The sequence below is a fragment of the Solanum lycopersicum genome, chromosome 4 (genome assembly GCF_036512215.1).
Source record: "Solanum lycopersicum chromosome 4, SLM_r2.1".
Classification (NCBI taxonomy): Eukaryota; Viridiplantae; Streptophyta; class Magnoliopsida; order Solanales; family Solanaceae; genus Solanum; species Solanum lycopersicum.
The window spans coordinates 5,641,515-5,665,643 of NC_090803.1; the positions used below are offsets into that span (position 1 = coordinate 5,641,515).

The 24,129-nt window shown below is 34.6% G+C and overlaps 5 protein-coding genes and 4 non-coding genes across 9 annotated transcripts; 8 read left to right on the top strand and 1 right to left on the bottom strand.

Annotated features, from left to right (window-relative positions):
- Positions 1-1,015: 1,015 nt before the first annotated feature.
- On the top strand, positions 1,016-5,842 carry LOC101262004 (large ribosomal subunit protein eL6). Its single transcript, XM_004236621.3, has 4 exons — positions 1,016-1,293; positions 1,429-1,471; positions 2,609-4,239; positions 5,490-5,842. The coding sequence occupies exons 3-4, from the start codon at positions 3,706-3,708 to the stop codon at positions 5,643-5,645; spliced, it is 690 nt and encodes a 229-aa protein (XP_004236669.1). The 5' UTR covers positions 1,016-1,293; positions 1,429-1,471; positions 2,609-3,705; the 3' UTR covers positions 5,646-5,842.
- LOC112941430 (small nucleolar RNA snoR109) lies at positions 4,512-4,602 on the top strand. The gene has a single exon (XR_003246713.1). It is a non-coding gene; the product is annotated as a small nucleolar RNA snoR109 (small nucleolar RNA).
- Positions 4,880-4,970, top strand: LOC112941427 (small nucleolar RNA snoR109). Its single transcript, XR_003246710.1, has one exon. It is a non-coding gene; the product is annotated as a small nucleolar RNA snoR109 (small nucleolar RNA).
- On the top strand, positions 5,234-5,324 carry LOC112941431 (small nucleolar RNA snoR109). Its single transcript, XR_003246714.1, has one exon. It is a non-coding gene; the product is annotated as a small nucleolar RNA snoR109 (small nucleolar RNA).
- Positions 5,843-5,968: 126 nt separating the features above from the next.
- LOC112941429 (small nucleolar RNA snoR109) lies at positions 5,969-6,059 on the top strand. Its single transcript, XR_003246712.1, has one exon. It is a non-coding gene; the product is annotated as a small nucleolar RNA snoR109 (small nucleolar RNA).
- Positions 6,060-9,097: 3,038 nt separating this feature from the next.
- Positions 9,098-10,155, top strand: LOC138347845 (uncharacterized). The gene is made up of 2 exons (XM_069296390.1): positions 9,098-9,835; positions 9,955-10,155. Exons 1-2 carry the CDS (start codon positions 9,098-9,100, stop codon positions 10,153-10,155), a joined length of 939 nt encoding a protein of 312 aa, XP_069152491.1.
- Positions 10,156-15,034: 4,879 nt separating this feature from the next.
- LOC101261704 (fumarylacetoacetase) lies at positions 15,035-19,031 on the top strand. The gene is made up of 14 exons (XM_019213311.3): positions 15,035-15,371; positions 16,432-16,510; positions 16,606-16,664; positions 16,742-16,866; positions 16,974-17,048; positions 17,142-17,217; positions 17,293-17,392; positions 17,478-17,537; positions 17,635-17,705; positions 17,772-17,834; positions 17,934-17,998; positions 18,094-18,190; positions 18,318-18,443; positions 18,802-19,031. The coding sequence occupies exons 1-14, from the start codon at positions 15,168-15,170 to the stop codon at positions 18,862-18,864; spliced, it is 1,263 nt and encodes a 420-aa protein (XP_019068856.1). The 5' UTR covers positions 15,035-15,167; the 3' UTR covers positions 18,865-19,031.
- Positions 19,032-20,212: 1,181 nt separating this feature from the next.
- LOC109119998 (BAG family molecular chaperone regulator 5, mitochondrial) lies at positions 20,213-21,789 on the top strand. The gene is made up of 3 exons (XM_019213312.3): positions 20,213-20,328; positions 20,475-20,763; positions 21,319-21,789. The coding sequence occupies exons 1-3, from the start codon at positions 20,228-20,230 to the stop codon at positions 21,661-21,663; spliced, it is 735 nt and encodes a 244-aa protein (XP_019068857.2). The 5' UTR covers positions 20,213-20,227; the 3' UTR covers positions 21,664-21,789.
- Positions 21,790-22,683: 894 nt separating this feature from the next.
- LOC112941332 (uncharacterized) lies at positions 22,684-23,296 on the bottom strand. Its single transcript, XM_026030617.2, has one exon. It carries the CDS (start codon positions 23,186-23,188, stop codon positions 22,871-22,873), a length of 318 nt encoding a protein of 105 aa, XP_025886402.1. The 5' UTR covers positions 23,189-23,296; the 3' UTR covers positions 22,684-22,870.
- Positions 23,297-24,129: the final 833 nt, after the last annotated feature.

Sequence of the window (24,129 nt, forward strand, 5' to 3'; positions counted from 1 at the left end):
TTTCTCTCTTTCTCGTTGTATATAATTCGTTTAATACAATTCGTTTCAATTGTATATGTATAGCGAATTATACATATGTATGTTTGTTATGGAGCCAATTATGCAAACTTTGTTATAGCATATAAATATGAATTTTGTGTTTGCTATATGTGAAATTTCCCCTTAAATTTTTTTTTATTTGTTTTTTAAAGCTTTTAACAAGATCTCTAATATAATATGGGTAAAAATGGTTACCATTATTATCCATTGGGTAACTCATTTTTACCCATTTAAAATATGAGTCGAGTCAGGTAATTTATCCATTTTTATTTGACTCGTTTTTTGATCGACTCATATTCGGCTCGATTCGCTCGTTTGCCAATCCTAATTGTGATTGCCTCTATTGAGTCTTTTCACTTTGAGATTGAAAAGAGCAATAAGAATAAAATGTGTTAAATTTTTTATCATCCTAACATTAAACATGGATTCGTATGGTTCCTCTACGCTTTAGACACTAAAATATTGAATCATAAACAAAGAAAAACATGACAAAAAATATAGTCATCGTTCTTTTCGAGATAACTTGCAGGATATTTCTAAATATCCCAGCTACTCACAGATCGTGATAAATTGTAATAATCATACTTTCAGAATGTTTAAATTGACCCGAGCCTTAATGGATTGAGTGATTAATATGAGTATGTCATATTTTAAGTGTTCCATGGACATATCTCATGTTTTGATGTTAAGCGAGTTGTGAAATAAAAGTTGACGAAAGTTATTATAAGTTTCTTTTAAAGTTTTTTGAAATTTGGGTCATATATCTCTGTGATTTCCTCCTAATATATAAATAGATATGGGGTCATAAAGTATCAAATTGAAGGCATATGAGTCTAGTTTCCAACGCATCAAAATGCTGATTAGTACAACTTCAGAATACAGAGATATTTATATTTTTGTGAGATGACGCAAGCAAACGTAAGGTGGGACAAGGTCGATGAGTACTTGCCAAGGTTGGTGAGAAATTGCCAAGATCGGTGGGAACTTTATTTAACCGACCTGCTTCATTTTCTTTTTCATTTTTATATTCCAGTAGCTCAAAATAAAGAGAAATTCTCCCCAAGTTCATAAAACACTATTTAGGTCTTGGTGATTTCATCTTGCAAGCTTAAGGAAAGTTCCTTTGTGTTGAGAGCTCGTTATTTTGGTAAAGTTTTTGTTGTGGATTGTGTGGTGTACCTCTATGGTGGTTGTAGCAACATGGGTTATACTTTGTTCGGAGGTTTTGAGTTTTATTTCGAGCTTAAGTTCAAGGTAATAACCTTATTTCATTAATTCAAGGCTTCATAAGCCGCTAATAGTGAGTTACGATGAAAATTCGTACCTTTTGTTGGATCATCATAGTAATGTCCATTCTTGTGTGTTGATTGTGGTGTTGTCTTATTGTAGTATCGAGTAGAAGCCGATAGGCCGTTGAAATTCATTGAAAAAGGTATGTTAAGGCAATTTCCTTCGTTCGACATGTTTCCTTAAACGACATGTTTCCTTAAAGTCTAGGAGCGATATGATAAGGTTGTTATAGTTGGTGAACGCGTAGACATAATCGTAGTGCTTAACTAATTAAGTGGTTGTAATCCTTCTTTGCTGGAACTCAAAATTTGTTAATAACGACCCTATGTAGGGAACAATTTAGAGACTATTCGTATACATTATTTTTTGTGGCTAAATTGCTCGCTTTTAGCCTATTGAATTGTTTGTTATTGCCCTTGGGGCTATTTGGGTTAGCTGCAGAGTTATGAACAGCCAAATAAGCCATGTTATTGCCTAAGAGAGATATGTCTTGCCCACGGAGCTATATTGATACTAGAGAGGGCTATGTCTTGCCTACATGGTTATATTGATGCCAAAGAGGGTCACGTGTTGCCTATGGGGCTATATTGATGTCTACGAGGGATATAAATAGCAAAAGGAGCTACATTATTGCCTGAAAGGGCTATGTGTTGCCTATGGGGCTATATCATTGCCTAAGAGAGTTATGTGACTACGCGGACAAGGGCTATCGATAGAGGTATATAGATTCATTCGACACCTTTGTAACACCCTAAAAAAATTTTGAACTAAAACTCGAACCGTTCTTTGTAGTGAGAGAAATTTACCAAGGAAATTAAAATTTTCTTAAGTATTAAGGTTAGGTCACTAGATGTAACACCTTGAGTTCTAAAAGAACTAAATTGGAAATAACAAAAATCTGAAATTAGGAGATTTAAGCTAAGTATGAATTTTGGGTCAATTTCAAACAACCATAACATCTAGCATAGGATGAGTTACGCGTGCTACAAGATACCATTGGAAAGATCTTTGAATCATCTTTTTAAATCCACTATGTTTGCTAAGTTTCGAGTTTGGATGAGTGATATATGACCTTTTAAAGTGAGGCCGCCCGATTAAGGAAAGTTAGCCGAAAATAGTGAGGGATATGTTGATCTTTTTCTTACCCAATCAGATTTATTTCGTTTTTAGTAATATTTTAAGGGTATAATCCTATTAGATTCATTTTTTGTCCTAATATTCAATATGTTACTTCTTACTAACGCCCATTGCTTGGGGCCGCAAATGTACATGCTTGCAGATCCCGACAGACAACTCAATAGACTTCCCCAGCAGAATAGTTAAGTTCCGGTATGTTGACTAGACCCTTTCTTGCGGTGCTGCCAGAGTTGACAGGTTTATTGGCTTTTGTTGTATATAATTTTGTGTAGGTCGAGCCTTGTCCCGATCAAGCTTTACTACTCTTAAGGGCTTGCAGACTTGTGTGTTGGGTTGTATAACTGCATTATCAGTCATACTTGACTTGTTTGTTGGGTTGCTAAATTTTGATGGTTGTTTGGTGTACTGTCTTGATATATAATGTTTACATTTTTCTAGATATAAATGGTGGCCTCGACGGTTCAAACATGGCTTATCTGCTAGTTGACTATTTCTTTATATAAGATGTTGAGAGTTGTTGTTTCCTTTACATAGCTGTTGGCAGGGTCAAACTGATCAAGGACTTATTTTTAAGCCGAGATATACTTGTTTGTTTTCTTAGATAAGTGTGACTACTATGCGCTATTAGCAAATGGTTCATCCGGATCGATTTAGGCCCAAGTTTTGGCATTAAGTAACCAGTTGCACTCCTTGAGTTCGGAGCATGACATAAACAAATGATTAATTATCTATATTTGGAAGAAATCAAAAACTTTTTTAGAAATTCTATAAGTTTTAGCTCATTCTTTTTTCTCTAAACAAATGGTTAGGACTTCATCCAGTTCTCTCTGTCAGGCATAAATTCTAACTTTTACATATACGACATGATTTGTAGTCAATTAAACATGTTCACTATTTTGAAATATCTTGAACTTTTACTCTATAAACAGAAACTAATTTGTGTCGATAACTTATATTCAATGGACAATAAAAAAATTATCCCTACGAAATTTCTAAAAGAAAAGTTATTTTTTGAAAATTTTATCAAGAGGGATCAAAAATTCGAGATCACGAGAGTCCATTTGTGAAAAAGGTGAACCGGATCTAATTACATGAAATGATCCACTAAATCCAAGTTAAGCCCAAAACATTAAGCCCAAAATGGACATATGACATTTTAGGCATCATCATTTAACCCTAGCTGTATATAACAATCTGCTAGGTTTAACGTTAATTCTCTCTTTCTTCAGAGCTTCAACAATGGCGGCCAAGAAGACACTCCGTAACCCAGAGCTAATTCGCGGCGTGGGTAAGTTCTCACGTTCCAAAATGTACCACAAAAAGGGTTTATGGGCAATCAAGAAGAAAAACGGTGGAAAATTCCCTCAACACCAGAAAAAACCAATCTCAGCTCCACCAGCTGAGAAATCCCCAAAGTTCTACCCTGCTGATGACGTGAAAAAACCCCTTGTAAACAAGCACAAACCAAAACCCACGAAGCTAAGAGCGAGTATTTCTCCAGGGACAGTGTTGATTATCCTTGCTGGTAGGTTTAAGGGGAAGAGAGTTGTGTTCTTGAAACAGCTTTTATCTGGGTTGCTTCTTGTTACTGGGCCTTTTAAGCTTAATGGGGTTCCTTTAAGACGTGTTAATCAAGCTTATGTGATCGGTACTTCAACGAAAGTTGATGTTAGTGGAGTGAATGTTGAGAAGATTGATGATAAGTATTTTGCTAAGGAAGCTGAGAAGAAGCAGAAAAAGGGTGAAGGGGAGTTTTTTGAAGAGAAGAAAGAGGTAAAGTTCATTTCTGGTTTATATTAACTGATTTTAGTTTAAAGTCTTAAATTTTAGTAATTCTCTAGTTTTGTGAAGTCGTTAGATTAACTCTGATAACAGAGTTCAACAATGTTGGAACGGATTGACTCCTAATTGTGTGCTAAAATATATTTGTGTGCTAAAATATAGGATGGATTATATTAGAGAAGATCAAAATGTTGTGCTTGATTGAAAGCTACATGTACCAAGAGTAGGGTGAAGTTCAGTACCCAATATCTTGATTGCCAATGTGGCTGTAGCTAAATGAATTCAATTTGAGTGGTTTACTGGCCGGTTGTCGTTCTGCTGTCGATTTATCTGCTTACCGAACTTCTTACATTTATAGTAGTTGTAGTTTATTTACTCGAAATGGAATTAAATGGGTGGAACAGATATGAAGTATCTGAAAAATGGATATGTAGAATTTAATAAGCTGGTTATCTTTAAATTAGAACATGCAATATGGGATGTCGTTGTGAAACACGAGGATACTGTGAAATTGACAATAAATGATTGAGCTGCCTCTAGTATTAGAGAAGATCAAATGTAATGCTTGATTGAAAGCTACATGTACCAAGAGTAGGGTGAAGCTCAGTACCCAATATCTTGATTGCCAATGTGGCTGTAGCTAAATGAATTCAATTTGAGTGGTTTACTGGCCGGTTGTCGTTCTGCTGTCGACTTATCTGCTTACCGAACTTCTTACATTTATACTAGTTGTAGTTCATTTACTCGTAATGGAATTAAATGGATGGAACAGATATGAAGTATCTGAAAAATGGATATGTAGAATTTAATAAGCTGGTTATCTTTAAATTAGAACATGCAATATGGGATGTCGTTGTGAAACACGAGGATACTGTGAAATTGACAATAAATGATTGAGCTGCCTCTAGTATTAGAGAAGATCAAATGTAGCTACATGTACCAAGAGATGGGTGAAATTCAGTATCCAACATCTTGATTGCCAATGTGGCTGTAGCTATATGAATTAAATTTGAGTGGTTTACTGGCCGGTTGTCATTATACTGTTGACTTATCTGCTTACCGAACTTCTTACATTCCCAACTCGTTGTAATTCATTTATTTGTAATGTAATTAAATGGATGTAATGATATGTCGAATTCCCTTGAAGCTAATTTTAACTAAGATTGGGTTAAGAGGGTGTCGATTGATTTTGACTGAGATACTGATGATTCTCTTGATTTTATTTGTTCTTGCTAATTCAGGAGAAGAATGAGCTTCCACAGGAAAAGAAAGATGCCCAGAAAGCCGTAGATGCATCATTGATTAAGGCCATTGAGGCTGTTCCTGATTTGAAGGGTTATTTATCTGCAAGGTTTTCACTGAAGTCAGGCATGAAACCACATGAGCTAGTGTTTTAGGCTACTATTGGCACAATACTCTTGTTTGTTGAATTGACCTTGTTTATCTCTCTGTGTTCTCTTTGAAAAGAGTTTGATTGTTCACATGAAAAGTTTTGTTGATGAGAATCATCTTAGATTGAAGTATGCAATATGAGATTTCCCCGTCGGAACTATTTATTCTTTTATTACAATCTTAAATGTTTATTGCTCTGAAATCTTGCTTCTCTCATTATGTGTGCACTCAATTTGAGTTTGTCAATATGTGATGTTATTCTTATTGGAAGCTGCATGTACCAAGAAAAGGGTGAAATTATGTACCCTTGATCTTGATTTTGCCAATATGGCTGTAGCCACATGAATTCAATTTGAGGAGTTTACTGGCCGGTTGTTGTTCTGTTGTCGACATATCTGCTTACCGAACTTCTTACATCTCCAATACTTGTCATTCATTTTTCTGACTGCACACACACATAACAGAGGTATGATATTAGTCCCTTGGATGAGAAGGGTATAAGAATGAAATGGCATAGAATTTAGCCTTTTCAAAATGCCCTTCTCTTAAACCAATCATCTCTGCACTTTCCAGGCTGACTGCTTCGACTTCCAGCAGTCCGCGTCTATAAGTGCATACAAGAAAATACTATTAAGAATTCTATGGTTTCTGCTTTTCTTGTGTACCTTTAGCAGACAGTTGAGTTTGATGTGGTGATACAACTTACAAGTATTGCTGAATCGATTTGTTGAAAATCCAATCCATTTGCATGCAAACAATCATGGTAGGATTGTTAGTTTGCTTTGCATTTATCATCAGTCTTTTCCAAAACCAGGTTTCAATTAGTTGACAATTCACTTTTTCCCATCTAATGTTTGTCTTCTGAACTTTACCTTTATTTAAAAAAATGTTTGTCTTGGGTGAATATATCAATGAACAACTACTTAAGAAGGAATCAAATTTCATGGTAACCTTCATTATTTTAAATAGCATTGAAGAACCTATTTACCTTTATATAGAGCATATTTGTTTGTGTTACATTGCGTGCTACTCGACTAAATTCACGAAGTACCTGCGTTGTCAATTCAAGGCTAGAATAAATGAGAATAAATTGCATAGAGCAAAGTACTTTAAATACTTCTGAAAACAGATAATCATGTAAAAAAATATCTAATTTGCTCTCAATTGTTAATACAATGAATTCAGATAAGTACTATCCACATAAAATATAAACCTTGACTAAAACTAAGCCAAAACATAGAGCATATTAAAATACAACCATTATCATTTAGGTTTCTCCAAAAAATGTCCCTTTATAATCTCCTTCCCAAAAGTTTCTTCAACCCCTTCCCTCTAACCTTGGATGTTGCTACTTCCTAAAATTTATCTTGCTTCGAAGTACTTCAATTTCGAATCCAGGGTCTATCATAAACAGTTTTACTGTCTTTCACATAGACGTAAGGTTTGCCTATATCTTACCCTCTCTAGTCTCATTCAATACGCTGGTTTTGTTATCGTCGTTTTTGTCCTCAAATTATTTCCAAAGTTCCAATTATGGGTGCAAAACTTTGTTGTCTTATCAAGCCAAATTCAGAAGTGCATGAACCAAAAAAGATCAAACAAAATGACCCTTGTTCAAGAAATCTTGGAAGTACAACTAGTCCTCTTCAAGTTCACAAAACTTTGAAAGATATCCTCATGGCTTCATCAAATATAAACCCTAGTGTTTATTTGTCACCAGAGTTCATGATCAATAAAGATATTTTATTTTCTCCAAGAATTAGTGTTTCATCTGAAAGATTAGTTTTTGGAGGTAATGTTGGAGGAGAATTAGGGTATTTTGAAGCAATGAGTAGAAGTCCAAGTGAAAAATTGAAGAAGAAAGTGACTTTTAGGTTACCTGAAGAAGCTGATATTATCATATTTTACTCCCCAAATAGTACTAAGAGTCTTGAACAATAAGGGTGTGTTCGGTGCGGAGAAAAATATTTTTCATTTGGTAGTGAAATAAAAATAGTAATTATGTTTTAATTGTTGGAAATAACCTCTCCAAGGTTTGTGTAAAACTTGTCATTTTCAGACTCTAGTCGTGTGTGACATTACAATGGGTATACACTATGTTTCAATCTTTAATAAGTTGGAATCGGTTATATGAATCTCACGGCAAGATATTTTCTTGAACATATTTTTTGTCAGAAGTGAAGAATTGATTATTTTTTTCTCTTATAGATTTCCTTCACCAATCCAATTAAAATAGTTTCTAATATATATTTCTGGGTTGTTGGTTCTATTTTATTTTATTATTTTTGGATGGGTGTGACAAGTTGAAGTAATCAGCTGTATCAAATTACTATTTTTATGATTTAAGATTGGTGATGCAATGGTCTCTGTGTTATTAATTTGTAATCTACTATATTCATTTCATATATCATTCTCTCGAAGTTATTCGTTTTCACACACAAGCAAACTCTCCAAATTTATAATTAAATTTTCTTTAATAATCTTACGATACAATTAACTATGAACTATATAAATTGGTGTCATTTGATTAATATATGTCAATCAGTTTAATAATTAGTCCCACCAAGCAATATCAATATCACGTAGCAATAGTCTCCGTTGATGTTTCGTAAATTTTGAATTCGCTTCTATAATTTCTCATGTATTATTAAACAAGAAAATGCACTGGAATTGTAGATTGTATATGTAAAGGTTCATTTTAATTTTGTAATTCTATAGAAAAATTCTATAAGTAATTAATTATTTAAAGATTGTTTTAATTATGATTAGTTGGTAAAAATCCTAGAAGAAAACCACCAAAAGAGTTTGAATCAAATAATTCCAACGTTGGGAACAAAACAAATCTATGCCTTAATACTATATTCCATATAATAGTGATTTAAATAAACTATTGCGTATAAATTTTGTTTTGAGATACTATAGTTGTTTGCATAGGGCCTTTTAATTTGTTAGACAGTAATTATAGGGATATGGTGACATCAACGATGAAAAGTTGTTTGATACTATGCTTATACAAGTGTTCTCCAATTATTGATACTTTTGCCTATTATAAATATTCATTCGTATTCAATATTTTTATATTTAAAAAACAAGAATTTGTTGTAAATCCATTGTATATGTGGATGATCCATTAGAGTTATCCAACAATTAATTGGATTCATGTATTAGTGTTTCCAATGTGATAAGATATCAAGGTGATATGAACCTTGATGATAACTATGTAAAATTTCAAGGTGACCTTTGACTATGATATCTCAATACTATAAATAGAGATATCATTCACCATTGTATGATATACTTGAATAAGAAAATTATCTCCTCTATCTTATACTTCTTGTCTTTTTCATCTTATATTCTGAGCTTTTTTTACAACACGTTATCAGCACGAGATTGCTACTTGCAAAGGTACTATATAAATATTTTTATTTAATTCACATATTCTCTCATAATTTTCATTATGTCGAATTTATCCAAACTTGAGTTTGTGGCATTAGATAATTCTGGAAAGAATTATCTTTCATGGGTACTCGATGCTGAGATTCACTTGGCTGCTAAAGGTCTTGATGCCACTATTACTCAGGGAAATGAAGCATCGAGTCAAGATAAGGCGAAGGCTATGATTTTCCTTCGTCATCATCTTGATGAGGGCCTGAAGATTGAATATCTGACGGTGAAAGATCCACTTGAATTGTGGACTGATTTAAAGGGGAGATATGACCACCTAAAGGCAATAGTGTTGCCAAGAGCTCGTTATGAGTGGATGCATTTACGGTTTCAAGATTTTAAGACCGTAATTGAATACAACTCTGTTGTATTCAGGATAACCTCCCAGTTGAAATTATGTGGGGAGACTATAAAAGATGAGGACATGTTGGAAAAGACACTTACTACTTTTCATGCCTCGAATGTGATATTGCAGCAGCAATATCGTGAAAAGGGTTTTCAGAAATATTCTGAACTAATCTCATGTCTTTTGGTGGCTGAGCAACATAATGCTCTTTTAATGAAAAATCATGAAGCTCGTTCCACTGGAGCTGCTCCATTACCGGAGGCAAATGTGGTGGAAGCACGAGATCAATCTGAAGTAAAAAGAGATGATCATCGGGGATATAATAATGCACGGGGACGTGGCAAAGATAAAAGACGATACCCTAATCGTCAAGGTGGTGGTCGTAATAAAAGGGAGAACAACATGGTTCTCAAAATAACCTCTCAAAAAGTAATTGTCGTCGTTGTGGCATGAAAGGCCATTGGAAGAATGAATGTCGCACACATGAACATTTTGTAAGGCTCTATCAAAATTCCTTTAAAAAGAAAGGAAATAAAAGTGGTGCTTCCTCTTCCAATGCTCGAGCTGAGTCACATATGACTCTTAAAGATGGTGATAAGCCGGGAATATCTCAGAAATATGATAAAGATGTTGAAGCAAATTTGGCTTTAAAGGATGATGTTTTTGATGGCCTTGGTGACATTACTCATATGGAAGTTGATGACTTCTTTGGAGATCGAAAATAATGTTTGATCTTTTAGCTGGGGAATGAAATTTGTTAATATTTTACTTATGTATTTTTAATTATTATGTTATTAATGTTGAAGTATTTAAATTTCCGTTGTTAATTTTGTTTCTTCCTTCTTTTGATGTATTTTATTTTAATGAAAATTAATAGAAATCCCTAGTTGTCAGTTGGATTCAAGATGAGTAATGGAGATGTATGCCTTCTTGATAGTGCTACAACGCATACAATATTAAAAGAAAAGAAATATTTTTCTAATTTGGTTATGAAAATGGCATATGTCAACACAATATCAGGTAGTATAAAATTAATTGAGGGCTCTGGAAGAGCGACCTTATTACTACCCGGAGGGACAATATTAAGCATTGATAATGCATTATATTGTAGTAAGTCTCAAAGAAACTTATTAAGTTTCAAAGTTATTCGCCAAAATGGCTATCATGTTGAGACGGCTAATGAAGGAAAGGTTGAATACCTTTACATTACTACAATTAATGTAGAGAAGAAAATTGTGCATGAAAAATTACCTGCATTTTCTTCTGGGTTGTTCTATACAAGTATAAGTACAGTTGAATCACATGCCGTAGTAAACAAAAGGTTTACTAATTTTAATGATTTTATCATTTGACATGACCGGTTGGGCCATCCCGAATTTAATATGATGCGCAAAATCATTGAGAATTCACGTGGGCACACCTTAAAGAGCCCAAATATTCTTCAATCAAAGGAATTCTCTTGTGCTGCTTGTTCTCAAGGAAAGTTGATCATTAAACCATCAACAGTTAAGGTTGGAATTGAATCCCCTGCGTTTCTGGAACGTATACAGGGTGATATATGTGGACCAATTCAACCTGCATGTGGACCCTTTAAATATTATATGGTCTTGATAGATGCTTCTACAAGATGGTCACATATGTGTTTATTATCAACTCGCAACATGGCTTTTGTGAGATTGTTGGCTCAAATAATAAGATTGAAAGCACAATTTCCAGACTATACAATAAAGACAATCCGTCTAGATAATGCTGGTGAGTTTACATCTCAAGCATTTAATGATTATTGTATGTGTACTGGTATAACAGTTGAACATCCAGTTGCTCATGTTCACACTCAAAACGGTCTAGTAGAATCATTGATTAAACGTCTGCAATTAATAGCTAGACCATTACTAATGAGAACAAAGTTATCTGTGTCTATGTGGGGGCATGCTATTTGGCATGCAGCAACACTTGTGCGCATAAGGCCGACCAATTATCATGAATTCTCCCCATTACAATTGACTTTTGGTCAAGAACCAAACATTTCCCATCTTAGAGTTTTTGGATGTGCGGTGTATGTCCCAATTGCTCTACCACAACGCACAAAGATGGGGCCCCAAAGAAGGTTGTTGATATATGTTGGGTATGAATCTCCTTCAATCATAAAATATTTGGAGCCTATGACTGGAGATTTATTTAAGGCAAGATTTGCTAATTGTCATTTTGATGAATCAGTATACCCAACATTAGGGGGAGAACATAAGTCATTGGGAAAAGAGATAGATTGAAATTCATCATCTCTATCTCATCTGGATCCTCGAACAAACCAATGTGAGCAAGAAGTTCAAAGAATAATTTATTTGCAGAATATTGCAAATCAGCTACCAGATGCATTTACTAATCTTCCAAGGATTACTAAATCGCATATTCCAGCTGTTAATGCTCTAGTTCGAGTTGATATCCCGACGGGACAAATTGTTAAGGCAAATGAGTCTAGACCACATTTGAAGCGTGGTAGACCAATTGGTTCCAAGGATAAAAATCCTCGAAAGAGAAAAGGAATAAATGATCAAGATGATCATGGGTTGAAAGAAATTTCTCAAGATGAGACCCAAGTCATAACACATGATGAGGAGGAGGTTCGAACTTCTGAAAATAATGAAATTTCAATGAATTATGTCTCGACGATAAAGTTGTGGAACCGAAATAATGTTGTGATTGACAACATATTTGCCTATAATGTTGCTATTGAAATAATGCAACAAAATGAAGATTTTGAGCCAAAATCCGTTCACGAATGTAAACAGAGAAATGATTGACCAAAATGGAAGGATGCAATTCAAGCTGAATTGGCTTCACTAGAAAAACGTGAAGTTTTTGGACCGATAATCCGAACACCTGAAGGTATCAAGCCAGTGGGGTACAAATGGGTTCTTGTACGAAAAAGAAATGAGAAAGGTGAAGTCATGAGATATAAGGCCCGACTCGTTGCTCAAGGTTTTTCTCAATGACCTGGCATTGATTATATGGAGACATATTCTCCAGTGGTAGATGCAATCACCTTCAGATATCTCATAAATCTGGCTGTTCATGAAAAACTTGAAATGCGTCTAATGGACGTTGTCACAGCCTATCTATATGGCTCATTGGACCACAACATTTTCATGAAAATTTCTGAAGCATTCAAAGTGCCTGAAGCATACAAAGATTCAAGAGAAACTTGTTCAATAAAACTTTAGAAATCTCTGTATGGATTGAAACAATCAGGAAGGATGTGGTACAATCATCTGAGTGAATATTTGTTAAAGAAAGGGTACAAAAACGACCCGATTTGTCCCTGCATTTTCATTAAACGGTCGGGGTCTGAATTTGTAATAATAGCTGTGTATGTTGATGATTTGAACATCATTGGCACTCATAAAGAGCTTTTAGAAGCTGTTGAGTGTCTAAAAAAAGAATTTGAAATGAAAGATCTCGGCAAGACAAAATTTTGTCTTGGCCTACAGATTGAGAATTTGTCAAATGGAATACTTGTTCATCAATCAACGTACACAGAAAAGATACTAAAGCGTTTTTACATGGATAACTCACATCCATTGAGTACTCCAATGGTGGTAAGATCGTTTGACATCAATACAGATCCATTTCGACCTCAAGAGAATGATGAAGAGCTTCTTGGTGATGAAACTCCTTATCTTAGTGCGATCGGGGCACTAATGTACCTTGCTAACAATACTCGACCAGATATCTGTTTTGCAGTAAGTCTACTGGCAAGATTCAGTTCCTCCCCAACAAAAAGACATTGGAATGGTGTTAAACACATACTTCGATATCTTCGAGGGACCATGGACATGGGTTTATTCTATTCCAATGAATCCAAATCAGAACTGATTGGTTACGCAGATGCAGGGTATTTATCAGATCCACATAAAGCCGATCACAAACAGGTTATTTGTTTACATGTGGAGACACGGCAATATCTTGGCGATCAATGAAGCAAACGTTGGTAGCCACTTCTTCAAATCATGCAGAAATAATAGCCATCCATGAAGCAAGTCAAGAGTGCGTCCGGTTGAGATCAATAACCCATCATATTCAGGAAATGTGTGATTTTTCTTTGAAAAAGAATATACCAACCACAATGTACGAAGATAATGCTGCATGTATAGCTCAATTGAAAGGAGGATACATCAAAGGAGACCGGACAAAGCATATCTCACCAAAGTTCTTTTTCACGCATGATTTTCAACAAAATGGTGAGATAGAAGTTCAACAAATTCGTTCAAGTGATAATCTTGCTGATTTATTCACTAAGGCATTACCAACATCAACGTTTGAGAAATTGAGATACAAGATTGGAATGCGCCGTCTCCGAGATATCAAGTAAATTTTTCATCAGGGGGAGCGAAATACGCGTTGTACTCTTTTCCTTAACTATGGTTTTGTCCCAAGTTGGGTTTTCCTGGTAAGGTTTTTAACGAGGCAACATTCAAAGCGTATTATGAGATATGTGTACTCTTTTTCCTTCACTAGGCTTTTTCCCACTGGGTTTTTCCTAGTAAGGTTTTAACGAGGCACATAATCTATGTATATCCAAGGGGGAGTGTTGTAAATCCATTGTATATGTGGATGATCCATTAGAGTTATCCAACAATTAATTGGATTCATGATTAGTGTTTCCAATGTGATAAGATATCAAGGTGATATGAACCTTGATGATAACTATGTAAAATTTCAAGGTGACCTTTGACTATGATATCTCAATACTATAAATAGAGATATCATTCACCATTGTATGATATACTTGAATAAGAAAATTATCTCCTCTATCTTATACTTCTTGTCTTTTTCATCTTATATTCTGAGCTTTCTTTACAACAGAATTAAAGAATTTATTAGATCTATATTGTACACATCAAATATAATTGAATTTTTTTAGGGTATTATATTTTATTCTAATCAAACACTAAAACATGTAATAAAATATTTTTATTAGATATTTTTTGTTCAAATATATATGTTAGAATAAAAAATTCACCATCATTTCAAAAATTATAATGATATTAAAGCTAAGATGAAACTATATTTTTTTAACTAAATTCACCTAACAAATGTCATGTTCGATCACGATTCTTATTAGAATAAGTTGTTGACATTAACCAACTATCCCCTCATAGCACTTGCCTCATTCAGAATCAAGTGCTCATTGATCTCAAAAAAATAATAGTCGATAGCGAAATTATAACTTCATTTTTTAAATAAGTCTAATAAACAAGCATCATATTCGATCATGACTTTGACTTGAGCCACCTTAATCTCTCGTGGGTCTTGTCATAGTCATAATGTTCACATTACACAACTATTTAAATACCAGAATTACGATCTATTCATGTTTTTATTCGAATTTTAGAAAAATTTTTGCGTGTTATCGAGTCCCACTCTATTCACGCTTCGTTTTTAAATTCGTTACTGAAATTTCTGATTCCGCTCATATTATTCATGCAACGACAAATAGTATACACACTATAGTTCAGGGTAGCAATAATTTAACTGAATTAGTCACATGCTTCACATTTCTCAAACTAGCAGTACTGTGATTTTCATTTTATTAATTCATGGCGTATTTCAATAAATTACGTAATCTTCTTCAGTTATTGCTATTGTTTATGTTTAGTTACACAATAAAAATTCTAACCTCCATTATTGTTCCTTCTACTCTGTTTTCAATTTTGGCCGGTGCTGTTTTCCGGTAAGTATGGGAATGAAATCGTTCGTCGAAGTTCAATCGGATTCCCAATTTCCGATCGAGAACCTTCCGTACGGCGTTTTCCGGCCTGCGCCGGATTTTGAACCTAGAATTGGTGTCGCCATTGGTGATTACGTTTTGGATCTCTCCGTTATTGCTTCCGCCGATCTATTTGACGGTCCTCTTCTCGAAAATTCTGATTGTTTCAATCAGGTTTCTCAAATTTCCTCACTTCTTCCAGTTTAACAATCACTCAATGTTTTAGATTTCTGAATTTGAGTACTAATACTATATGTAATTTCTCTTTTTATTTTTAATTTGCTTTTCTGATTTTGACTTGAGACGTAACTTAAGAAACTGGAAAACATCTTTAAATCATCAGGTCTTAAACTAATTAAAATATGTTGAACGTATCAAAATATTTTTAATTTTATATTTTTTAAACTGTCGCGTTGAAAGTAGTCTCAAATGTGTCATGTTGAAAGTGGTTTTTAAATCTGCAACGTTGAAAGTTGAAATTAAACAGTTGTGAAAAAATAAAAATATATAAATTTTTAAAATAAACTAAAAAGAAAGTAAGACAGACAAATTGAGACGGAGTAAATATTACTTTACGTAGTTATTTACACAGTTATTTAATAAGTAAACGTAGGAAGAATAAGTACTTAAAATAAACAACTAAAAATGAAGCACCTTTGAAACCTTAGCGAAGCACAAATTGCTGCTCTAATATTGGGCAGAGGTGTATTTCAAATTGTTTAACCAAAGACAAACGACTAGTCATAAAATTTAAATTTTCGAAGAATGTGAATAAGAATCATAAAATTTGTGAAATACAAATCAGGTCACACATTTGGGAATCAGAATTTGATATATGAGCTAGTCGGGGTGTCAGAGCCAACTTACAAGCAGTTAGATGAAAATGTGAAAATGTTGATGCAAAGTTAGCCAAATGGAACTTATCATCAATCTCTTCCGGTAGCAACTTCACTTCTTGTTTATTTATAGAAAAAAAAAAACATTTCTGAAAAATATAAATCACCTGTCTTTCTTGTTATATACTCTACGAGAGAACACAATTGCTAACCATTTTAGTGTTGTAGATTGATATTGTTGGTAGTCGAAACTTAAGACTTCGAAGTACTATTCATTTTGGCGATCTCATGTGATACGAGACTAAATCTTGCTTTCTTTTACGTGTCTTCCGTTTTGTTTCATTGAGTTTTGGATTGGAAGCCAGAGTTGGTATTGATTTTTCTCATCGATGGTGCAGTCTAATCTCAACAAGTTCCTGGAACTGGGACGTCCTGCATGGAAGGAAGCTCGTGCTACATTACAAAAGCTATTGTCTGGTCTGCACTTTCTTTAGTTACTTTTTGCATCTGTCTGAAGTTCAATATATTCTCTGCCAGAAGAAAGTTATGTTTACGATTTATTCTTTGTATAGATACTGAACCAATATTGCGTGACGATGCATTTCTGAGGCAAAAAGCTCTTCAGCCTATGGTAGGACATTTTCAAATTCATCAATGTGCAATAGAGGGCTCTGTTCGTGTTGGTTTGGCTGATATGTAATTTTGTAGGACAATGCGGAAATGCTTCTTCCTGTTGCCGTTGGAGACTACACTGACTTCTATTCAAACATAAATCATGCCACGAATTGTGGGCTTATGTTTCGTGGCTCTGAGAACCCAATCAAACCAAACTGGTACGAGACTCAAATAATTAAGCCAGAATTCGTTATCCCAATTTATAAAGCACTCTATTCTTCCTTTATATGTTCTTTACTCAATGTGATTATTAACTTACTGTCAGGTTTTGTCTTCCTATCGCATACCATGGACGTGCCTCATCTATTGCTGTATCGGGCACTGACATTATAAGACCAAGGTGAGACATATTCTCCGATCAAGATCGAGAGAATCTCAGACAGATGTTAGTTGGATTTCTTCTCATATTTACCCTAGTCATATTTTTATGTAGAGGACAGGATCGTCCCAAAGGGAATTCACCACCATATTTTGGACCATCTCGTAAAATGGACTTTGAGCTAGAAATGGTAAGAGTCCTCATGACTGTTACAATAACACTAGTTTAGACTACCTTTCAATAATTTTCTGATTTGTGGTTGAAGGCTGCTGTAGTTGGGCCTGGAAATAAACTCGGAAAGCCTATAGATGTTAATGAAGCTGCAGATCATATATTTGGCCTCGTCTTGATGAATGATTGGAGCGGTATGTGCAAGACACATTTTGTTTCGTTTCTACTTCATCGACTTTAAATACTGATGACATACTAATTAGAAGCTGAGCTCTGCAGCTAGAGATATCCAGGGATGGGAATGTGTACCTCTCGGTCCCTTTCTTGGGAAGAGCTTCGGTAAGTAATTCTGTGCTTGCTACTTTCATTGCTCGCATTATTTACAAAAGATAAAAATTTCTTCCCACTAATTGTACTGTAACAAATGTTGTATCAGGCACAACTATATCGCCTTGGATTGTGACTTTAGATGCTCTGGAACCTTTTGTTTGTGATGGTCCAAAGCAGGTAGCTTTATTACTTTAGTCACCGCAGGAAATACGCCATTAAATACTAAGACACTTTATATTGCAGAATCCTCCTCCCTTACCATATCTCGCGGAGAAGGAATCCAGAAACTACGACATAGAGTTGGAGGTATTCTAGATTTTCTGCTAAATGTTGTTGGCTGCATGAGTATCTAATAGTGCTATATGATTCCTTTATGTGGATTTGATGATTTCCTTCTGCTTAAAGGTTTTGATTAAACCTGCTGGACAAGAACACTCCTATGCTGTCACGAAAAGCAACTTCAAGCACTTGTAATTAAGAATTCTGTCTCCACCACTGTCATTCTCGTGATCATAGAGTCCGAAGTAGTCATGTTATTGAGTTACTTTCTATCTTGGTGGTATAGATATTGGACAATTTCGCAACAACTTGCTCACCATACTGTTAACGGTTGCAACCTAAGGCCCGGTGATCTTCTTGGATCCGGAACTATGAGTGGACCTGTAAGATTTCATGGCCAACTATCTTTGAAGTATTCTTCCAATTTTCATATTCGTGTCTTCTTAAGTCGAGTCTCGGAAGATACTTCTTTTGTTGGTATTCTGAAGTAATGCTTCATATTCCGTCCAGGAACCAGGAACTTACGGAAGCCTTCTTGAATTAACGTGGAACGGAACAAAACCTCTATCTTTAGGTGGAGTAACTCGTACCTTCATTGAAGATGGAGACGAAGTCATATTCACAGGGTGTTGCAAGGTTTGATATACAGATTTTTTTTTGTTTGATACAATTAGGAAGAGCTTTTTTATGTCTATCACCTAATTGTTGGGATCGAAATTACCAGGTACCATGTAGAAGCTAACGATGCAAACATGGGACAGCGATAACTAAGACAATAAAGAAAAAACATACTAAAAAAGAGTCGATTGACCTACAGATGAGCGATTCATGAATATAACAAATTGCTTGTTTATACAAAATGAAAACGTTAAACGAGCTAACTCCTTTATCCTACGTTTAAAGTTTCATTTCTTATATAATTCTTGCCTTTGTTGTTCACATTGTTGCTGGTGCATTGAAAATGGATGAGGACTTGATTCGTTTTTGTTTGCAGGGAAATGGCTATACAGTTGGTTTCGGAAAATGCTCAGGTAAAATTCTTCCATCACCATACTGAGAACATGAATTTATTAGCTCAATCCAGTCCTCTTCAATCTCATCGAAATAAAATTAGGAGAATACAAGCAAACTCATGCATGAAATTGTTGTACTTGTAACATGTAACGCAAACTATATGTATGCAGTATCACCAATTCGTTCAATAAAACCATTCGATTGTGGAAATATGTCTTGGCTCCTGGCAGTATGTTCTTATTGTCTGTTATATTATTTTTTTCTCCTTCCAACATTTAGGTCAACAACAATTGGTTACAGGTTCACGTGAACTCAATAGCTTTTGTTCTAGTTAATATTAAGAAGTCTACTAAATATCTATGAATATTTGATATTGAAACTGATTTATTAGTGTGTAGTATTAACTTGACGTCACTGAAGAAATCATAAACTTCAAATTTTGAATCTGGCTCGATTTTTAAAAGATGAAACTACTCATTATCAAGGAAAGTGGTTCCATATAGAAAGCTACTGAGACTATTGCCATTTTCATTTAGCAAACTATTAGTAGGTTTATAAATTTACAGAAGCAAACTGCTCTTGCAGTGTTCATATATACGTAAAAATTACACACATCATGTACTCATTCCTTACTAATTTGATACATGTATTATGTATGCATAAGTATTTCTTCTAGAATTGGGCAAACAAAATGTTAAAAATAATGGACAGACTTGAGAATGAAAAATTTTATCGTAAAGAACAATCTAACAATAATTAGATCTCGTGTAACACAAATTTGAATTAATCAAATCAATAAGTTCTGAATACTGATTCGATATCAAGGTTAGACCAGGGGTTGATCTCAAAGGTCGGGGTCAAGTTACTAATCAGGCTTGGGTCGGTACAAAGGTCCAAGTCCTTGTCTATATTTTCTCCTCCGCCAGAAAATAAGTTAAAAAATCACTTATTTTTAGAAGAAAAAATCGGTAAAAGCATTTTCCTTCATAAAAAGCACAATTCTAAAGGGTTTGTTCACTCGTTTGGTAGCTGGTTTGTAGGTGAGTTATACCGTTATTAAATTCTGTATGAGTAATACTTTCTCTATTTCATTTTACGTTACACTTTTTGTTTTTCGAGAGACAAACAATTTAATTTTGACCGGACATTTACATATGGAATTTTTGAAATGAAACTTATACATTTGTAAATAACGTAAAGAATACTATATGTTTCAATAATTGATAATTCAAAATGTTAAAAAGATCTATGAATCAATTTAAGCTTCTTTCAATTTTGAAATACAAAAAGTGCCACATAACATGAAACATAAAAAGTATCATGTTTTAAAACTACTGTTTGATTTATAAATTACGATAAAATTGATATAAAAAAAACAACCGACAGCCACATGCCCCTACCAACGTATGGAAAAGCCAGAAAACAAGACCGTTAAAAGTAAAATTAAAAAGAGAAAAGAAAAAAGAGGGGTCCCCAAACGGCCCCTATGCGCAATACCCGCCAAAAAGTATGATATCAACACTAATAAATATAGTTCTTCAATATTCATCCCCTCTTCTTTCCACTTTTCGGAATTAGTAGTGAATTTTGAATTTTCTTTCAAATAAGTAAATATTGAACTATTGTACTAAAAGCTATGAAAACTTCTCGCAGAACTAGCTATTACTCTTCTGTCGATGTCGACGTCAGCGTTGGTGTTGGTGCTGGTGCTTCCACAGTTACTTATTTTGAGGCAAATGACCAATCTACCCCGAAGATCATCCAAATTCCAATTCAGTCCCCGCCGGAAAATAATGAACTTCGGAACCCGTCGGCTCCGATCGGAAAGGCTGCTGTTAAGATACAGTCAGCTTACAGATCTCACGTAGTTCGAAACCTTGTAAAGAAGATCTCAGCCGTCAATTCTGAAGCCAATTATTTACAGCGTCTTATCCAACGACAGGTATTGACTGATTGATTATTCAATTCTATCACTTTACTACTGCTCTCTCTAATTTTCGGATTTTTGAATTTGTAGATGCAGTAAAAATAAATGAGAACTATGAATAAATATGTGTTTCGAACAATTTCAGTTCATATACTCTGAAATAAAGAGACGGATCTAGAACTTTTAAGCTGGTAACTGTAGCTGCAAATTGATGAAATGTTGCTGTTATTTCTTTTCGATCCTGCTTTGTTTTCAATTTTTTTGAGACAAGGATGTCTCCTAATGGGTAGGGGTAAGGTCTGCTTATGTCCTCCACTTGTGAAATTACACCGAGTATGTTATTATGGTCAGATACCGCCAAAACCTCGCATCCTTCATGATTTGTGAACGAAATTTGATCATGGTTGTTTGCATTGTATCTTGCTAGTTTTTTGTTTTCGTTTCTTTTGAAACGAAGGTGTATTAGAAATAAGCTCTTTATCCCACAAAGGTAGGGTAAGGTCTACGTACATCCTACCCTCCTCAGATCCCACTAGTCACATTTGTAACATGTCACTTGTTGATAAACAGGACACAGTTGACGCTGTAAGGTCCAGTGAACGAGAGAAAATCAGGATGAACGAGGCACTGATGAATTTGCTACTGAGATTAGACTCAGTTCCAGGAATTGATCCATCAGTCAGGGAGCTGAGACGAGATCTGAGTCGCCGGATTGTAGGGCTGCAAGAGATACTAGATGCTGTTTCTGACACTAAAATACAAAACTGGGATGGATTTCTAATGGATTGGGATGATGTTGTAGAGAGGATGGAAATGGATGTATGCAAAGAGAGAGGTGGCGGCGATGAACTAGAGGCGTTTTGTGCTGAGCATTTGGGATTTCGATGCCTACAAAGGTTTCTCCGCGATCAATGATCTTAATATGTTAATACGTATATCTATATCAATATCTATACATGTATCTGAATTGTTGATCTGATTGTATATGACTTCTCTTGCCTTGTTGCCTTCTCTCTATGCTTATAACCTATGTTGCTCAAACTCTCCAAAATACTACCGCATCTGTCTTTGATTCTCCAAAAATGCACAATAACACACATCAATCGACATTTTCTGAAGAGTTTGAGCAACATTGCTAATAACCTACGGCAGCGTTTTCTTTCTATATGTTAAATGAAACTTTGATCTAAAATTCTTTCCTGCACTAGGAAACTTTTTAAAGTCTCCATGATGTAGACCACAAGATAGACATAACTTTTTATGGTTAATATGTCTTCAGAACATTTTTCTATTGTAAAATTTGCTGAAAATACTAACACTGATCTGATAAGAAAAAAGAAAGATGAATGTATGAAGAAAATGAACTTGTTAAGTTTCAAGACTAAGGTTGATGAACCCATCTAGTACCACCAAAGTTGTGGTGGATGGATTGGATCCTCGACCCTTGATCAGAGATCTCGAATTCGAGCCCTGTTAAGCAAAAAATCATGATAGTTAGTGTTTCCCCTTATATGAACTATACCCAATAAGAATCCGAATCACTCTGGGCTTCAATGCGGGTACCCTACACTGGATGGGAAATTTGAAAAAAAAAAAAGCATCGCCGTAGGAAGAAAGCAAAGAGTTTGGTCCTATCTTGTTTTTGTCGAGCCCGATTCTCTATGGCAGGAACATGTTTGATTGGATGGAGATAGATATATAGAAAGTGTGCAGTGAGGGTGCTTCTAACTCACTTAGTAGCCTAGCTCGGCCCAAGCAATGCCCAAAAGTTCGATGCCTTTCTATGTCTAGCAGCTAGTGAATCCTACCAAGTTATATTAAAAGTCTATATAAGCTACAAAAGGCAAAATATGAGAAAATTCAAGCTAAATCCTGAATTCACCTATGTAACAGTTATACATATGATAGTACTCAAACAAAAGCATATGCAGTTCATTTCAATGAAGTAAAAATAAGATCTTATTGTTGGAACACTTCTCTACATAGCAGTTGATGTTTCTTTCAAAGTGAATATAACATGATAAACTAGCCCCTCTAAACAACCATTTCTTTTCCCTTAGCTTGATTTCTCTACATGGCTTGATACAACTGAGAACTTACATATGCAAAAATTAGACATGTTTTACACAGAGCTGCAGCTACATTTGCATTGTGACAAACAATTCTTGCAATCCGAAAGCCTCGGGTAAGTACCTTTGCAATCACACTTCTTTATGCATTTTGAACGCGACGTTCCACACCACAAGCACTTGGCCATGCAGCGCATAATAGGCGCGCATTTTGGACAGTCGATTTTTATGTGATTTACTATGCAGTTTCTGCATCCATTACCATCTGTAGGACAACCAAAACTAGGCAAAATGATCATGTCACACACTATTATTAGAATTATCAAACACTCAAAGAGTAGCGTCTTTGTTAGCCTCTTTCCCTTTCCCATTCGTCTCTTGTATACAAATGTCTTTGCTTATAGACACCCTTTTTGTGATTTGTTATGTGAGGGTGACTAGAGGGAAGAGATGTATTTATAGAGGGTAGTCAATGTTGAGTATTTGTTTAACACTATTGGTATCATAGTAGACTTATCTCAACTTTTGTTATCCTATGTGTTAAATGTATAGTCTTTGACCTGGTGCACAATTCAAAGTTCATGATACATAACTCAGTTGACTCATCCGAAATAAGTATCTCGTAAATAAATGTGAGAATTCCAATGAATACGGGGGTAGGGGGTTGAAGAGTCCCACGTCAGATGTTTACGTCAAATCAAATATATATGACATGTGTTTATCAATTGTTAATTATTATAAGTTTGAATCTATTTGATATAAATATCAAATGCATTTAAATTTTTTCCCTACTTGTTAGACAAAATTTATATTTTGGCACAGATTTTAACTTACAATTTATCACTCTCTGGTCTTGGTCTTTATGAGCATTTAAGTTCAATTTAATGTATATTGCAGTTAAAAGTTGGCTGTGTCTTGGTTTGCTCAATAGTGCCTCATCTCCTTGTTGCTCTACTCTATACTTTTCCCTTCAATACTTTAACGGACTAAGGGTGTGTTTGGTACGAAGTAACATGTTTTCTTGGAAAACAAATAGATATTTGACTTATTTTCTTACGTTAGTTGATAAGTAGAAAATATTTTTCAAAAAATTATTCTGAAAAATATTTTTGAGAAATATCTTTTATTTTTTATTAGAGTAGAAAATAATTTTTGAAGTTGAATCTTTTTTTTAAAAAAAACAAACTTATAAATTTTTTCGTGGTGGGTGTGGGTGTGGGGGGGTCAGAGGGCAGGGGTAAAAAAATTAAAATTTAAAGTTGATTTTTTTAAAAAAAATATATATATATTTTTTTTGGTGGAGTGAAAAAAA

Bases quoted from the DNA above. Each gene is read 5' to 3' on its own strand.
- LOC101262004 (XM_004236621.3), top strand. From the start codon at position 3,706: ATGGCGGCCAAGAAGACACTCCGTAACCCAGAGCTAATTCGCGGCGTG. The intron at 4,240-5,489 runs GTAAAGTTCATT...TTGCTAATTCAG, and splicing joins TTTTTGAAGAGAAGAAAGAG to GAGAAGAATGAGCTTCCACA.
- LOC138347845 (XM_069296390.1), top strand. From the start codon at position 9,098: ATGTCGAATTTATCCAAACTTGAGTTTGTGGCATTAGATAATTCTGGA. The intron at 9,836-9,954 runs GTTCTCAAAATA...TCCTTTAAAAAG, and splicing joins ATAAAAGGGAGAACAACATG to AAAGGAAATAAAAGTGGTGC.
- LOC101261704 (XM_019213311.3), top strand. From the start codon at position 15,168: ATGGGAATGAAATCGTTCGTCGAAGTTCAATCGGATTCCCAATTTCCG. The intron at 17,049-17,141 runs GTGAGACATATT...ATTTTTATGTAG, and splicing joins ACTGACATTATAAGACCAAG to AGGACAGGATCGTCCCAAAG. The intron at 17,835-17,933 runs GTATTCTAGATT...TTCTGCTTAAAG, and splicing joins ACTACGACATAGAGTTGGAG to GTTTTGATTAAACCTGCTGG.
- LOC109119998 (XM_019213312.3), top strand. From the start codon at position 20,228: ATGGAAAAGCCAGAAAACAAGACCGTTAAAAGTAAAATTAAAAAGAGA. The intron at 20,329-20,474 runs GTATGATATCAA...AACTTCTCGCAG, and splicing joins TGCGCAATACCCGCCAAAAA to AACTAGCTATTACTCTTCTG. The intron at 20,764-21,318 runs GTATTGACTGAT...GTTGATAAACAG, and splicing joins AGCGTCTTATCCAACGACAG to GACACAGTTGACGCTGTAAG.
- LOC112941332 (XM_026030617.2), bottom strand. From the start codon at position 23,188: ATGGGAAAGGGAAAGAGGCTAACAAAGACGCTACTCTTTGAGTGTTTG.